The sequence below is a fragment of the Gopherus flavomarginatus genome, chromosome 13, assembly GCF_025201925.1.
Source record: "Gopherus flavomarginatus isolate rGopFla2 chromosome 13, rGopFla2.mat.asm, whole genome shotgun sequence".
Lineage (NCBI taxonomy): Eukaryota > Metazoa > Chordata > Testudines > Testudinidae > Gopherus > Gopherus flavomarginatus.
In genome coordinates, this window is record NC_066629.1 from 10,408,893 (window position 1) to 10,426,894 (window position 18,002).

General features: G+C 44.0%; 1 protein-coding gene across 10 annotated transcripts in view; it reads right to left on the reverse strand.

Moving 5' to 3' along the window:
* PKNOX2 (PBX/knotted 1 homeobox 2) overlaps positions 1–18,002 on the reverse strand; it is a 623,477-nt gene that overhangs the window by 12,697 nt on the left and 592,778 nt on the right. For all 10 annotated transcript variants that reach the window (XM_050921671.1, XM_050921661.1, XM_050921668.1 and 7 more), the window contains 2 exons: positions 5,717–5,793; positions 767–945 (listed from right to left, as the gene is read on the reverse strand). In XM_050921671.1, coding sequence (XP_050777628.1) covers positions 767–945; positions 5,717–5,793 — 256 coding nt within the window. The remainder of the gene's footprint in view (positions 1–766; positions 946–5,716; positions 5,794–18,002) is intronic.

Below are 18,002 nucleotides of genomic sequence, written 5' to 3' on the forward strand. Positions count from 1 at the left end.
CTGAGCACTGTGGAAGGAGATCAGGAGTTGGGTTTTTAGTAGAGTTATAATATGCACCTGAGCCCTGCACCCCTTTGTGGAGTGGGGAGATCCTGGCTCCAGAAGTAGCCTGACTCCGGCAGGAAAAGGATGCCTGCCAGCAGCAATCGTCAGCCCCTGAGCAGTGCTGAAGAGTCTAGGCTGAGCTCTAAATCTGAGAATCATACATGGATTTAAGAGTGCACCATCTTTTAATTGGATACCCAGCAAATTGTTTGGAAGACCCTTACTCCCTGAACTGTGTCCTTAAGCCAGGGGAAGAAAATAAGAAAGTTACGTCCTTCTGAGCTGGATGCAGGATCCAGATGAACCCAGCCCTGTCCATCAAAACCTGTAGGGAGATTGGTGTTAAAGGAGGCAACTGGCTGTATGGGGTGCGACATATTTTTATTGATTATACTAGTCTCTCTGTTTCTAACCTCCCTGTTTCTCCAGTAGAGTTTTCCAGCCAGGAGAGGCATGACTAACTAGTATGTGGTGACCTGGAGTCTCCTCTGTATATGCAGAAGTGCAGTGAGAGAAACTGGATAAAATTCAAGAAAGAAGACCTTGCACTTCTCTCAAAAACTAGCATTACCCCATAGAAACTGAAAGCAAAGTGTGTGAATGGACCGCATGCTTGTTAACAAACATTCTTAATTACTGACATTAAGTACAATAACCAACACAGATGTGCTCTACAGACTTCCCCAACCAATTCCTTGCCATGTCCCTGGCCCATTCTTACCATCAGGATTGGTAGTAGGATTGACTCCTTGTTGCTGCAACACTCCAGCTGCAATAGAGTTGGGCCAGAATCTTTGAGTAGGACGGTGCTGGGATTTGATCTTCTTGGCTTTGGGGGCTGGATCTGGATTGCTTGCGTCAAGCATGGGCTGCAGAATGCGCCGTCGGGCATTGATAAACCTTCCCACGGGGAAAAACAGGGAGTTACTTGCATTGTTGAATGTTCAGAATTATTACAAGGTTTTAGAATATTTATTTTCTTTCATTTATTGACTATGGATAACATTTTCAAACGCATCTGAGTGACTTAGGAAACTAAATTCCATTGACTTTCAATGAGACTTAGGTTCCTAAGGACCAGAGTTTTAAAAAGATCTAGGCATTGCTCAGTCCCATGTGGCCCCCGCCTAGTGGAATATGTAGCCCTAAGTTAAGGAGCTCAGTTTCACCCAGGCTCCATATGGTGTGCCTGGGGATAGTTAAGTGTCGAAGAGAGAGATTTTCAGACACTGGCCCGCTGAGTGGGAAGTGCCCTACATTAGCCAGGAGAAAAATGCCCAGGAAAAGGGTGGGGAGAGCAGAGAGCTGTAGGTGCATAAGCAGCTGACCTGGTGCACCTGGCTGATGGTCCAGAGACAGATATTACCCTCTGTTTGGGATTCTCAGCTGCAAACCCTCTTGGAGTTAGACCCCCTAAGACAGGTCACCTGATTAGGTAGCCTGTGCACTCTCTGGCTATGTCTTCACTGCCCCATTGTGTGGACTAAGGGTGTGTGAATTGCAGAGCACACCGAAATGTTGCGCTCCCACTGCTCTGTGTGGACACTGCTAGTGCAAACTAAAAGTTACTTTGTGTTAATGTAGTCCTCTTTCAAATAGAACTATGTTAATGTGAACTAGGTATCTTTTCATTAGATGTTAGACACACTTTGGTGCACACTTCAATTCACACCCCTGTAGTCCACCCCGCAGCAATGCAGACAAGCCCTCTGTCTCCTGGTCATAATCAATACCTTTCACATTGTTCAGGCACCTAAATCCCTTTAAAAATCTGGCTCTAAGTGCCAAAGTCACTTTTGAAAAGGAAACTTGGCCCCTAACCTGCTTAGGGCTTATCTACATAGAGAAGTTACTATGAATTAAGCTAGGATGTGATTTTAAAGTACAATTGCTATTCTGCATTAATTCCCCACATGAACACTCTTATTCCAAACCAAGAGTACCTTTTTCTGCTTCGTCCACTTCCAAAGTAGTGAAAGCTAAACCAGACAAAGGCAATGCAGAATCAGAGTGTCTACAATGGGAGTTAATGCAGAATAGTTGTTTGGCATTTGCTACTCCATGATAGCTATTCTGAACTATTTGCCTATGTAAACTAGCTCTTAGGTGCTTTTCAAAATGTTACCCTATTTCACAAGTAAGTACTTTGTTATAACTACTAGCAATATGCTGACTATTATCCTCTGTAGAAAAATATAACACTAATTATTCCATTATGTATATTTTCACCAGCAGGGGGCACTGGGTGATTGCAAATGTATACCAGCTACTGTTGCTAGAGTTTACATGATGTTACCAGGCATCAGTCAGTACAGGCCCTTGGTAGACTTAATCATTACTATAAGTAAATGTTATAATTTGATATTTAATCATTCTACTGCTCAGTTTAGTCTGGCATTATTGTGTCCAGCTAATGAAGCAGCAGCAGAATGAAATGACAGAAGTAACAATAAAACATAGTCCTGGCTGATGATGACCCCACGTAATGATAGTAGCTTTCAACTACCTGAAGGGGGTGTCCAAAAAGGATGGAGCTTGGCTGTTCACAGTGGTGGCAGATGATAGAACAAGGAGCAATAGTCTCAAGTTGCAGTGTGGGAGGTCTAGGTTGGATATTAGAAAAAACTATTTCACTAGGTGGGTGGTGAAGCACTGGAATGGGTTACCTAGAGAGGTGGTGGAATCTCCATCCTTAGAGGTTTTTAAGGCCCAGCTTGGGATGATTTAGTTGGGTTGGCCCTCCTTTAGCAGGGGGTTGGACTAGATGACCTCCTGAGGTCCCTTCCAACCCTGATATTCTATGATAAACAGTAAAGTACTCCCCAGGCAATGTTCCATATGATTACCCTGCTCCTCAGTCCATACATACTACAATCAACTCTTCAAACAGTGCAACACTCTCTGGATAAACAATCCCATAGTCCTAAATAATTCTACAGCTATTGATTTGTCTGTATCTTTCTAGTTGCCTGCCACTATGACATTTAGGCACAATAGCCCAAGGGCCAGATTTTTAAAGGTATTTAGGTATCTAATGATGCAGATACAAACGTACTGGGATTTTCAAAAATGCCTGTGAACGCAGCTTCAAGCTCCCCTCAGTCTGGGCAGCTCCAGGCAGAGTTTCTGGCTCTGGCTTCTCGGGCACAGATACTATCTGGTTCCATTTCTGCAGAGCAGGGCCCAGTGGGAGCTGGGGTTAAGTGTGTACACGTTTTGAAAATCAAAAGTTCCCACTGATTTCTTTTGATTGATTGGTTGCCGCTGAAAATCCCACTAAGTGTGTCAGGCTCCTAAGTCACATGGGCACTTTCAAAAAGGCTTTTCCAGGAATTAAAAGTTTCACTCAGGGCTCAATTCATCCCTGATATAACTTCATGGACAGCACAAACTTACACCAGCAGCAAATGTGGCCCAAGAAGTGGAAATGAGGTAGGTGACACTGAAGGTTTAAGAGAGACAAGGTTAGCAAGGGAGTATCTTTTACGGGACCAGCTCCTGTTTAAGTTAGTTTTACAAAGAGTATGAGTCAAATTCTGCTTTTACACTCGTTTAAAATTGGATTAACGGCAGCACAACTGGTGGCATTGCTGTGGCTGAACAAACTGTATGGTAAAACTGATCTCAGAATGTGTCAGTGTCATAGCAGTGCAACTTGCACCGATGCGGTAATTTGCTGGAACTAAATTCAGCCCCTAGTATGAACGGGTGCAATCTCTAGTGAAGTCAACAGGAGCTGGTCCTGAAAGTATTGTGTTAGTTAAAGTGTATGTTTGGCTACACTCTCCTTTTTGCTGCTTTCCCTGTTACACTGCCTTCAGCCCTCAGCATGTAATGCTCACTTTGCATACAGACTTAATCGAGGAGTTGGGAAAGTTATGCTACTGTATGAGCAGTAAACAGAAGCCTGATTCTGGTAGAGGTCTGATGTGTTTATACTACCATTTTTGTTACCATTAAATGCAGCCCAGAGACATCACCATGTCCAGACTACATTTGCCTGAACTGGACCAAAAGTGTTTTCTGGTTCTCCAGTGTTTCTGAGTTTGGCTCTGCTCTCTCTTGGTGTTTTATTAATAAATGGCATCCTACGGAGTCAAATCCTGGCCCTAGTGAAGTCAATGGAAGTTCTGCCACAGACTTCAGTGGGGCCAGATTTTGGCCAAGGAGAATTTCTAAAACTATTATATCTTCTGGCTACACTAGGACATCCAATGTGTTATTTTTATTTCATTGCTGTCATGTTTGTTGACAGTATTACATGGAATGAGACTGAGGATATGTCTAAGCTACAGGCCTGGGGTAAGATTCCTCTGCTAATGTACGCACACGCACACTAACTCGCACTGTGCTAGCATGATTATAAATAACAGTGTAGCCACAGTGGCACACGTAGAGGCAGCGGAGGCATGGCTAAGCTGTGCCGAGTACCTACCCACCTGTCTCCAGGGGTGTGCGCACTTAGCACGGCTCAGCGGTGCCTCCTCTGCCACTACCTATCCTAACGTGGCTACACTGCTATTTATAATTATATTGATAATCCTGCCAGTTTGATGAGAATAGAACAGTATGTGTATGTAAGCAGGGAATCACAGCCCTGGCTTGTAATGTAGCCATAGCCTAGGCGAGCTAGCGCGAGCATGTGTGTGTGAACAGAGCAATCACACCCATCTCACAGACACGGTCTCAGTGATACTATTAGCTGATTAGCAAAGACAAATGGAAAAGAGTGACCCAAAAATCAGGTAAACATTAATATTAAATAAGAATGAATATTAAATAAGAATCCACTTGCTGGTGGATTCTCTGCAGCTTGAGGTCTTCAAACCACAATTTGAAGACTTCATAACTCAGACATAGGTTAGGGGTTTGTTATAGAAGTGGATGGGTGAGTTTCTGTGGCCTGCTTTGTGCAGGAGGTCAGACTAGATGATCATATTGGTCCCTTCTGGCCCTAAAGTCTATGAGTCTATGAAACCTTTGCCAATGCCTCTCAGATTACACCTATAGCTGTACCAATGCAACTCAGCCCTGACCTCCAGCGTTCTCTGTTATTCCAGTCTGTTGCCACACCGTTCTACCAGTAAGATACCTTCTCACCTCACCTCCAGCAATGATACGCCTGAACAGAGAATGGCAAATATGGGGTGGGTTTCTGAGATGGGTGAACTCCATTCACACCTGGGCTGAATCCAGTAGGATTTCCAGAGAAGAGTTGCAGCATCATATTGCATTACCTGGAGCATGGTTTTAAATGTAAACAATTTATATAGAGATGTTTCTTTTTATATCTACTTTCTTTTTAAGCACCCGTGGATACAAATTCATTCCTTTGTCATCAGACTAAGAAGAACCAATCCGAGTCCATAAGGTGCTCAGGTTTGAATCTTGTCTTTTTCCCTAGGAGCTATTTCCACCTTACTCTATTGTTCAGATTAAAAAACACCTCAAAACCATAGAAAAACACCTCTTCTTTGGGCTCTGATGCCAATTTTATTTGGAGAAATGTCCAGTAAGGGGAGTTGCCTGAGCAACTTAATCAGCATCCTGCTATCCATATGACAAAAGTCGCAGGCTAGGCAGGGACACCAGGAGTAGTGAGATGACACCAGCAGTTTAATAACTATGAAAGCAGGAAAATTCCACAACCCCCACACTAAGGTTCACTCACCAGTTATTGACTTGCAAAAGTGTCAGGTTTGTCTGTGCTGCTATCTGCCTTTTCTCATCCTCTGTCGGGTAAGGGTGCTGAAAAGAGACAAATGGCATAATTGCAGTGCATTATCTAGAGGAAAGCATTGAGGAGCAGAGGGTCAGGGTCAGCTGTCGTGATCTGAGTTTTACGAGGAAGGGCTCTATTAAAGGGTGCCCCACCTCCGTTCTGGGTAGCTCAGCATTACCAAGTTTTGAAGTGCTCCTTTCCATACAGTTGAACAGTCAGCTCCCACAGGAATTGAAAGCCCAAATTCTAACCCATTTCTCAGTAGTATGCAGGGCCTCTTGTGATAGACTCTAGACACATTCAGTGGCAAAAGAGAAAAGCCAGAGCAAGGAACACAGCTGAAACCTTGCTAGTCTGGAAGCTGTCATTTATATTAATATTAAAACTATTTGTATCGCAGCTGCCAAAACAGCCATCTGCATTCACCCTCTACGACCAATCCATAGAAGCACCACTTACATTTTAGTGTGCTGGGGACTTTTAGAACAAACTTTTGGGAACTTTATCTTGGTTTGATTATTATTTAAAGAACAGAAAGTGCTCTTGGTTTATCTCATCTGGTCTCCACTTATTTTATGATAATGAGTGCATGTGATTGCTGGGGCATTTTATTCACAGATATGACCTAAATGCTACGTAAGCACTGTGGCACTTGCAATCAGTATAAAATGACGAACCCAACATCATTATTATGGTAACTTATAGGAGCTCTGGGGAAGACGCTGCATTACTTACTCCTGAAGAAAGGAGGAAATTAACTGGAAAACTCAAGACTGAGCTTCAAGAACTCAGGTCTTATTATGGCAATAAGACTGAAATGAACTATAGAAGCCTTACCTTCTATGTGTGTATGCAGTACATGCCAATTTTGCACAATGCATAAAATAGACAGTGACATTGTGATAAATGAAAGTGTGTGGGGGACTCCTTTTTATGGACACCCAGCCAGCAAGTTAGCTATAAAATCCCTGTTAGTAACTGTTCTCTACTTGCTTTACCTGTAAAGGGTTAAAAAAAAGCCCGAAGGTAAAAAGAAGGGACAGGGCACCTGACCAAAAGAGCCAATGAGAGGGCTAGAAATTTTTAAAATTGGGGAAAAGCTTTCCCTTTGTCTGTCTGTTGTTCTCTGGAGAGAGGGGACAGAGCAGAGACAGGGCTGAAGCTATGCTGTAAAAATCATAGAATATCAGGGTTGTAAGGGACCTCAGGAGGTCATCTAGTCCCACCCCCTGCTTGAAGCAGGACCAATCCCCAGATAGATTTTTTGCCCCAGATCCCTAAGTGGCCCCCTCAAGGATTAAATTTATAACCCTGGGTTTAACAGGCCAGTGCTGAAAACTATGAGCTATCCCTTGCCCCAGGTAAGGAAGTCACCAGATCATACCTAGAACTACTCAATTTGAAACTCCAGATATGTAAGTAGATCAGGAAATGTCTAGAAAGATGCAATTAGGTTTGTCACTTTTATTTCTGTAAGGTTTGTGGACTCCTCTATGCTAACCCCCAAATGCTTTTGTTTTGCTAGTAATCATTTAGCTGGACCTCAAAAAAAACATTCTTGATGCTTAATTATTATATTTTTCTCTTTTTAAATATAGCAATAGCCTAAGTTCCTGATGTATTTTCTTTCTTTTTGTTTTTAATAAAATTTACCTTTTTTGAGAACAGGATTGTTTTTTGTGAGTGTTCTAAGAGGTTTATACATATGTTGTTTAATTAGCTGGTGGCTAATTAGAGGGTACCTAACAGGGAGGAATTCTCAAGGGGTTTTTGCACTTGGGTGGTGGCAGCATCTACCCATCCAAGGTTAGCGAGAAACTGTAACCTTGGGAGTTTAATACAAACTTGGAGTGGCCAGTATCAATTTTTAGAATCCTTGAGGGCCCTTCTGCACTCGAAGTGCCAGAGTGGGGAATCAGCCTTGACAGGCATCCACAAACTGGATGATTAAATATTCATTTACCCCATTTGGTGCAGGACCAAGCACATTTATGTCAATTAAAGTCTTTCCATTGGGTTGAATGGGAGGAAAATCTGGAATCCACCAAAACTCCTGGTTAATTGTTCCAGTGGTTAAGTACCCTAACTGTTACAATCATGTTCTATCTTTCCCTGCTAGACTGAAGAGCCCATTATTAAATATTTGTTCCCCATGTAGGTACTCATGGTGTGTAATCAAGTCACCCCTTAACCTTCTCTTGTTAAACTATATAAATTGACTACTTTGATTCTATAACTTTAAGGCACGTTTTTTTAATCCTTTAATCATTCTTGTGGCTATTCTTTGAACCCTCTCCAATTTATCAACATTCTTAAACTGTGGACATTAGAACTGGACATGGGATTCCAAATACAGAGGTAAAATAACTTCCCTAATCCTACTCAGAATTCCCCTCTTAATGCAATTGTTTTCGCAAACTTCATGTCCAGCACATCTCATCTTGTAACTCTTGAATAAAATATTACATGACCCAATGAGCTCAGCAATAGCAAAATGTGAGTGAACCTCTGAGTAATGCTACTTTACACTGGGCCGCTAACAAGACTGTGTTTCTGCTCTACTGGGCAAACACATTAATGGACTCACTCTCTTCCCTGAAGCTTTTCAGATCTTCTTAAAATATAACACAGTCTGCATTTGGACAACAGCCACAGGCGCACTCATTGGATTTGGCCAAATCCAAAGGTTTGTTACATGGTTACCATTTCTGTGTGCATTCCAGAAAAATGTGCCACTATGTATCTTGTTTATTGGAGCCTCAGAACCACTAGTCAAGACCACAGTATGGGAGTCACCGACTCCTAGATTAAGAATAATCCATTCCTTTTCAAACAAAATACTAAAAAATAGTTGGTTGCATTGCTGGGTCTTTTAAAACTGAAATAATATAAAAGAAAAATTTCAGGACATTTATTTGAATTACATTTTTCTGCCAGTTAGCCCAAGAGATGAAGTTACTTCCTTATTAATAATTGATCCTCTGTTTATTGAGCCATGGCAAATCTTGCTGAAGCTTTATAAAATGTGTTAGCTCACATGTTCAGCTTGTTTAGGACAGCATCCTGAAAAATGCAAGGTGCACCTGCTACATTCCAGTCTGCACATGTCCCTTGTACAGGGATCAGGAGCACATGTTTAGTGGGTCCAGCTGAGATAAAACTGTATAAGAGATATAAGCCTTCATCCTGCTTCATAAACCAACTTTTAAGTGCCTTGGCTATGAAGAGACATTCCCCAAGGGCAGGTTATTCCATTAATTGTCCATTACAAGATTTTCTATAATTAATTAATAATTGGAGAAATACCTACCTCCTAGAACTGAAAGGGACCTTGAGTCCAGCCCCCTACCTTCACTAGCAGGACCAAGTACTGATTTTTGCCCCAGATCCCTAAGTGGCCCTCTCAAGGATTGAGTTCACAATCCTGGGTTTAGCAGGCCAATGCTCAAACCACTGAGCTATCCCTCCCCCTATTGTATTGGCTACCATTAGAGACTGCAAGGAGGGTAGACGGTTGTCAGTTTGATCAAGTTTGGTAATTCTTATGAGCTAGATTCACAATGGTACTTAGGCATGGTGATGCTGAGCATTGCCATGCTTAACTTTAGGGGCCAAGAAACCCACTAGGATTCACAAAGCCTGAGCTAGGTATCTAGACTCCCCATACAATGAATGGGGAGGTACCTCAGAATGGGATTCACAAAAGCCAGCATGCTGAGCGGGTGCCATCTAAACTAGACAATGGGAAATGGTAAGGTGAGGAATATATCTTAAACTCCACCCCTCTCGAAGAGTTTAATGCCTCAGTCCAGGCTGCTTGGGATTCTCAGCTGCAAACCCTCACTTGGTGTTACACACCTACATCACTTTTGCAGCAAGCCAGGCGTGAGGGTTAGAGTCCAGTCCTGAGGTTAGAGTACTCGTGGGAAGTGGGAGAGCCTTGGTTCACAGTCCTCCCTTTGCCAGATGGAGAAGAAAGGATTTGAACAGAGCTTTACTCAGGACAGGGTCCAGGCCCCAGCGCGCCAAGTGCGTGCTTGGGGCGGCATGCCGCAGGGGGCACTGTGCCGATTGCCGGGAGGGTGGCAGGCGGCTCTGGTGGACCTCCTGCAGGCGTCCCTGCGGATGGTCCGCTGGTCCCGCGGCTCCTGTGGAGCATCCGCAGGCACGCCTGCGGGAGGTCCACTGGAGCCGCGGGACCAGCGAGCGGCAGAGCGCCCCCTGCAGCGTACTGCTGTGCTTGGGGCGGCGAAATGGCTAGAGCTGGCCCTGGCTTTACTTCCTCTTGGGTGGGTGCCCTGACCACTAGGTTAATAGGATTTTCTGATGTGGGCCTCCATCAGTCCCTCCTATTGAAGCTAATGTAAAAAATCATTAGAACAGGGGGACTGGATCTCCTGTCTCCCAGGGGAGTGCTCTAACTACCAGGCTCCAGAATTGTTCTTGTGCTTGGGCACGCTTTCTCTCCAGCCCAACAATTCCATCTCCACGATCGTACAGTTTCAACAGGAGAGACTGAGACTAAGCCCCATTTCTGCCTCTTCCCCAAATGACCTATAGCTCAGTGGTTAGGACATGCACCTCAGAGGTAGAAAATCCCTTCTGTCCATCAGGCAGAGGGAGGACTCTCCTCATTCCTCTGGACTAAAAGTCATAAGGGAAGTCCTTGTCCCCCAGCTATTTTGTGGAAGAATGCCTATCAGGTCCCAATCTTGTAGGCAGCCTCTGAGCCCACTTACTAGATCAGGCCCTGCAGGTCAGTTAGATGGAAGAACAGCTATCTTCCCCCAGTTAATCCATCGTTATGGGGCTTAGGTGTCCAGCAGTGCACATGCGCAGAAGCAGAAACATAAGCCCATAGGGAATTTTACTGCAAAAAAATCTAGGTGCCAAGTGAGTTTAGTACTTAAAGGGTTTGACAGAAGCTGGATGGGGGCTCTGTGAATCTCAGTGGTGCCTGATTCTGGGATTTATGTTCTTAAAGGGACAGTTGGTAGCCTACGTCCTTTTGTGAATCTAGCCCTGTATTCCTAAACCGGTGGTATTCCGGTGAGCAATTTACATCAGTGTGTAGAGAGTGAGTGCCAGTGTGCATGTGCTTAGTGCCTGGCAGAATATGATCAGATGGGAGAAAGTGAGAGCAAGGAGGAAGACGGGGCTGGATTGGGTTGCAAGAGAGGAATGGAGATGGATAAGTTAGGGATGGGCCCACAGGAGAAACAGCCAAACTTTGTGAAATTTTGCCACTAACTAGAGCAATTCAAATGAATCTCAGATAATGGGACATACTTGCTAAAATAAAATAAACACCACATGGTATTTAATTGGAGACTTCAATACAAAACAAACTTGATGAAATAACTTATTTTTGTGTAACAATTAGTTTCCCTGAAACCTGTTATTCTGCAAATGAGCCAGCTGAGGGCAGTAGTTACTCTGCTCTGTGCTGGTGAAAGGCCAGAGCACTGACTTAGCAAAATTATTCACTAAATGACAAGTTTAAGTAAATATTGATTTAAGGATTGCCAGCATACAAACTTCTGAACCACAAACGATGATTCATCTGTTTAAAATTATAACAGCTCCTAGCAACTAGACAGAATATCCAATGGTCATGGCAGGCCTAGCAGCCCAGATGGTCCATGTTCCACGTTTCTCTCAAAACAGAAGCTCTAGACAGCTTGTTTCTCCCCCAGGCTCCCAACTTCAGAATTGGGATATTCATCCATGTTCTTCGTCTCTTGCCCAGGTCCAGCCTACATTACTTTGAAATAAGATTGATAGGAAATATGAGATGTGCCACATTTAATCCACAGGAGCTCTTCTGTGTGTCCTGTAAAGCACACGTATTGTTGGGACAGTCAGATTAAAACCAGAGTAATTCATTTGGTTTACAGTGCTAGAGAACTGTTCCTTAAAGAACCTCACGGAATGCTACTTTCCAGTTCCTTTTTGGACATCATGCCACAGGACTGAGAGTGTTGTATGCTGGAGAGACAAGAGCAGGGAAGGGCTAAAGAACGGTTGACAGACATTGTATGTCTCTGTTTAGAACTCACCATCACTCAGTGATCAACCTTTACCACGCAAGCCTCAGGCGAATCCCATTTAGTAAAAGCTGATCTTGATTTACAGCCTCCAATAGAAGCAACTAAATATTAGAGAAGCCAAAGCTTCTAACCTAAACTACACAGCAAATACTAGATTGACTTTCCTTCACATCAGAGGCTTTTTGCTAGGTTATCTGGTGCTTAAAAGAGATAAAGTGCTAATCAGTTGTGGGACCACTGGCTTAGGGCAGGGGTAATCAATTATTTTTTGTCAAGGTCCAAATTTCTTGGTGAAGGTATAGTCAAGGTCCACACTTCCACCCAGCTCCCCTCCCCAACTCTCCCAATTGTCCCTCCAAGCTCCCTGATCACCTTCCAGCTCCCCGTCTGGAAAGTAGGATGCACAGGGCTGGCCCAAGCCACCTGGTGTTGCCACTCACCCTCCCTCAAACATTCATCCATGCTCCCAGTTGAGCCAAATAGCAAAGCTGGGGGTGGGATCTGGGCAGCAAAGCAGGGTGTGAGCATGCAAGTGTGTGTGAGTACTTCTGAGCTTGGAACCAGGAGGTGAAGCTGTTGGGCTATGATCCAACAAGCAGTGCGCTACCCCTTTGGGGGCTGGGATAGCACAGAGTCAGGAAGGAGGATCCAGATAATGGGAGGGATCAAGGAAACTCTAGATAGTAGTGCTGGGAGATGGGAGAGGCAGGATGTGGCAGAGCTGGTGACTGGAGGTGGACTGGGGTGGGAAAAAGGCCATTTGGGGGTGTGGGAGGAGCTGGAGAGGGCTCCGCAGACCTGCCCCAAAGGACGGAGGGTGGGGAGGACACCAGGCTAGGGGTGGGACTCTGGGGACCACTTGGGGGTGGGGGGTCACGAGGCCAGGGAGGAGCTCGGGGGGGGTGCTGCGCTCAGTGCCCCAGCACAAACGGATGCTGCAGGACCCCATCAGACACTTATGAACTGGGTTGCCTAGTGAGGCTCACAAGTTGCAGCTCCATGGCCCAGCTGGCCCCACCATCTCCACAGAAAGCAGAGAAGAATTTGAATTAGGGTCCCTACAGTGCTGACCTCTGATTGACTGCAGAGTGAGCATGTGACATCCTATTGTTCCCTGATTGGAGGGGCAGGGCATAGCGGAGACACATTAGGCTGCCTGCTGGGGTGGATGTGTAAATTCTCCACCCCCCAAAAAATGTAACTGTTCACCCCCCCCTAATCCTGCACTGCTTGTGCTGGTGCAACAGAAATGTGCTAGCTTACAGAGCTGGGCTGCAACCAAAATCCTTCGTCTAAACTCCCTTGAATTTTGGCTATGTATGGAGCTACACCTGACATTAGCAGCTTGGGCCTGTCTTTAATCAGACAGGAGTTGTATCACCCAATTTTATAGTGCCTAGATTTTAATGCCAGAGAAGACAATATGAATCACCTAGTCTGACCTCCTGTGTAACAAAGGTCAGAGAATTTCACCCAGTGATTCTTGCATTGAACCCATATTGTGTGGTTGAGTTCTGTTATTTAGAAAGTCACCCCTAGGGAGGCCATTTGTCCTATTTTAAACTGGACAGTCCTTTCTTTGAGTGGTTTGTCCCCTCGCATGGTATTAAGACAAAACCAGATGTGATTTTGTCTGGTACCAGACAGGGGATGCTATTTTGAAGACCGTGTTTGATGCGTGACCTTGCACATGAGGTCACAGAGGTGGTGGTGGAGTGGGGCATTCTCCGTGCAGCGCGACACCATATGAATTGTGAGTGTGAGATCACACCAGCAGGTGGTGGGCCATCCACCAGGGCCAGGCCCACTCCATTCACAGAAGTGCTGGAATGTCTGGTTGTGACACTGACAGGCCAGTGAACTTAACCGTTATGACCCATAACAACTTAACAAGAGGCACTGAAATGTAATCAAGACAATCTACTTGTATGTGAATTTCAAAGAGATATACTAGACTAGCAATCATTAACCCATTTACTTGTAGGAATAGAAATCCAGGATATATGTTATGTGTATTTACCTGTATTTTGTTAGAAGTTTAACAATGTGATCTAATTAGCCTGTATATGCTAAATTCTGTTCCTGTCTTATAATGCTTCATTACTATGCTCTATTGACTTGGGGATGTTATCAATTAGATGGGACTTGTGGTGTAGGTAATATTATTGTCCTAATCTCTCTTGAAACTTGTAATTCCACATAGTAAACTACCTGTGAACTGTCTTGATAGTTTGAATGGCTAATTGCCTTAAGTGAATGAATGCAACTAGTCTACCTGTGTATGCACAGAAAATAGAAGATGAGTTTCAAAGCAACAATCTGCACTGCCTATTCTTCCTCGGGGAAGGTCCCTGTGTCAAGAGGCTTATTAGTTTTCTAGATGACTATAAAGGAAAGCCCCAGGCCTGATCCTGAATCTCTGGTCTGCTTAAACTTTAACAGGGAAGGTCTATGCCATAAGACTGAGGTCTGCAGGTTTACTCTGGATTAGCCTGGAATTCTCATGGAAGAATTTGGGCAAACGCTACACCTGGATTGCCTATTGGACCTTTTAAATTGATTCCAGAAAGATTTTTACAAATTAGAAGCCTCACCATCTCTGCTATGAAATTGACCTAAGGATTTTACACATATCTGTATGTATATCAATCTTTTAACCACAGCAACTGTTTTCTTTCTTTCTCCTTTCATTATTAAACCTTTAGTCTTTTAGTTACTAAAGGACTGGAATCTGCATGATTATTGGTTAAGATCTGAGACTCATATTGACCTGGTGATAAGTGTCTGGTCCTTTGGGATTGGTGGACATCACATATGGTGAATCAGGTTTTTAGACTTGGGGACTGTGTTTGGCTTCTTGGTAACCACAGTGGTATTGTAGAAGCTGTTTTGTCATTAGACTGCAATTTTAAAATATTGGCACAACATTAGGTTTTTTCCATTCCTTTGGAATCATCCCAAAATTCCAAGATTTGCTAAAAATCAGCCGTGGTTCAGAGAAGGCTAATGAAATCCTTGGCTGAATTAACAGGGGAATCTTGAATAGGAGGTGGGAGGATACATTCCCTCTGTATTTGGTACTGATGAGATCGCTACTGGAACACAGTGTCCAGTTCTGGTGTCCAGAATTCAAGGAGAATGATAAACTTGAGAGGGTTCAGAGAAAAGCTGCGAGAATCGTTAAAGGACTGGAAAACATGTCTTATAGTGATAGACTCCAGGAGCTCAATCTGTTTAGCTTAATAAAAAGAAGATTAAGGTGTAACTTGATCACAGTCTACAAGTAGCTTCACGGAAAATAGAAATTTGATAATAAAGGGCTTTTGAATCTAGCAGAAAAAGTACAACAAAATCCCAGGGCTGACATGAGACAAATTCAGACTTCAAATAAGGTGCAAAGTTGTAACAGTGAGGGTAATTAACCACTGGAACAATTTAACATGAAATGTAATGGGTTCACCATCACTGAAAATATTTAAATCAAGATTGGATGTTTTTCTAAAATATCTGCTCTAGTTCAAGCAGGAATTAATTCAGGATAGTCTTATATCTGTGTTATGCAGTAGATCAAACAAGATGTCCATAATAATGATCCCTTATGGCCTTATAGTCTATGGATATATATTGAATATGTCACCAGATGGCGCCCTTATACATAGTTGTAACTCTCCTTTTCTTAGTATAGGAGCACTGTTCAGTCTTTCGAGAAATGCTGTATTCATATTTATTTTGCGATGCAGAGTTCTTAAGGGGAGTTGCTACAAGTAGCTTTTGCTTGCTGCCTTAATCTCTACCTAGGGATAATTTTTGGTAGAAAGTTGCTTTCTAGGAACTAGGTTTAGGAAGAAGTTGCCTGATGTTGTGTAGTCACCTATATTCAAAGACTGGTGTATATAGCATAAATAAACAAGTTACATTAAGGAATTACATGGACTTGATGTCATTGATTTCTCCTTCAATGCGAAATCAACCTGCAAGACACTGAAATCTGACACCTCTTGGTAGAGGGGTGACACTGAAGTGAGACTGGAATATATTTTACAAGGAGAAAAATTGTGAGCTGGTGTTCCTCTTGACCCAAGATTGAGCATATAGTGAACATGCTTGCAGAAATCAAAGCTGTCCAAGAGACAATAAAAGCTGCCAGAAGGTATTAAAACAAGACCTAAAACAGGAACTAAAAGTTTCTCTGAATGAAAAACCTAGAGGCTTTGCAGAAGGAACTAAAACAGGGGCAGGAGTTTCTCAGAAGGAACTGAAGGCAATTAGGTAGAAAGAAAACTTTATTAAATCGAAGCTACAATGTATCCAGACTGATTTTAAACCCAGCTATAAATTACCCAGCCCAGATTAGCAAAGCAGATTAAAGAGAAGAGCAGCAACTTGGGTAACATGCATAGAAAAGATTTCTAGGAAATAGAAAACACCCAGAAAGCTTTTGCCAACTTGAAACTTGCTAATAGAGGGCTTATCTACATGGTCCTGCAGTGTGGAGCAAAGAGGTGGTGGTGGGGAATTGCAGAATTCACCAAAGCATTGTGTTGTAACCAGAGGTGAAAGTAAGCGGTCCGGTTCAGTCTGGCATACCAGCAAGAGCCAGTACGCCGTGCTGGACCAGACCAGCTTCCCCAGGCTGACACTTTAAAGGGCCTGGGGCTCCCTCCAGCATCTGGAACTCCAAGCCCCAGGGCTCTGGCAGCCAGGCTTGGGTGGTGCTTTAAAGAGCTCGGGGCTCCTGCCGCTGTGGGGAGCCCCAGCCCTTTAAAGTGCCACCTTAGCCCGGCTGCCGCAGGGCTCCGTTGGTGATTTAAAGGCCCCGGAGCTCTGCTGTGGTAGCGGCGGCCAGAGCCTCAGGTCCTTTAAATCGCCCCTTAGCCCCAGGCCTCCCAGCTGCCTCTTGATTTAAAGGCCCCACCTCGTCCAGTTGAGGCCACACCTCTTCTGGTTGAGGCCACGCCCTCACTCAGGACTCTGGAGTACCAGTAAGTCCTTTAATTTACTTTCACCCCTGGCTGTAACTGCCCCCAGCAGACCCTGCTAGCAGGAACTAAAGGATACCTAGTTTGCTTTGACAGAGTCCTGTTTGAAAGATTACATTGTACTGGGTACCTCTTAGTTCTCACTCGCAGGATATAAAGGGGGTAGTAACAATGTAACTATTTAGTGTATGCTGCAACTCACACCTCTGTGATCTACATCATGGGGCTGTGTAGACAAGTCCAGAGATGAGCTGCAGACAGACTGAGGGAGCTGGAAGATCACTTACAGGAGAAACGTCAGGGGTTGCAAATACCTGTAGGAGCTAGCTGTTTGGAGGAGGACTCAGGCAAGCCAGAGAATGTGGGTGAGACTGGACACTTCCCTCGCCCTCATCTGCACCCCACAGAAGCTCAGGTGTTGGGGGTGAGACTGGACACTCCTCCCTCCCCCACCTCCATCTGCACCCCACAGAAGCTCAGCTACTACTGGGTTGAGTAATATAAAAGCTCTGTCTTTGTGGGAGAAACTTCCTGGGCGGTTAATTTACCTCAGTTTAACATTATATGCCACGTGGAGATGAACAAATGAGTAGGGGGCGGCAGGATAGGGAGCTCCCAGCTGCTAACCCAAGAGGCCCACTTCTGATGGTCCTTCAAAACTTACCCCCTGAAAAGAGACTGAGTTATCCTGATTTGCTGCAGGTTTTGATACAAGGTTTGGAGCCATCCATCTGAGACCCTGACTGTCTTACAGTGTAAGATTTAGCTTATCAGTCTATATGGTATATACACACCTCCATAGGCACAAGATTTGTAACTTTGAGGACTCTAATATATCAGACAAAGGCATTATGAGCTCCAATGGCTAGAAAGGCAAGGTAAACAATTCTAACAATAAGGTGCACTACCAGATGAGGGTAATTAACCGCTGGAAAAACTGAGCAAGGGATGTGGTAGAATCTCTGCCACTTGAGGTCTTTAAATCAAGACTTAACATTTTTCTAAAAAATATGCTCTATCCCTCGCAGTAGTTATGGGACTGACATAGGAATTAGGGGGTGAAATTCTCTGGCCTGTATAACTCAGGAGACTGGCCTAGTTGGTTGCAATGGTCTTTTCTGGCTTTAAAACCTATGAATATATGAATCTGTGAATCTCTGATGAGCTTATACAGTTGGCTGATAACAACAGCTGTGATGGTGTAAT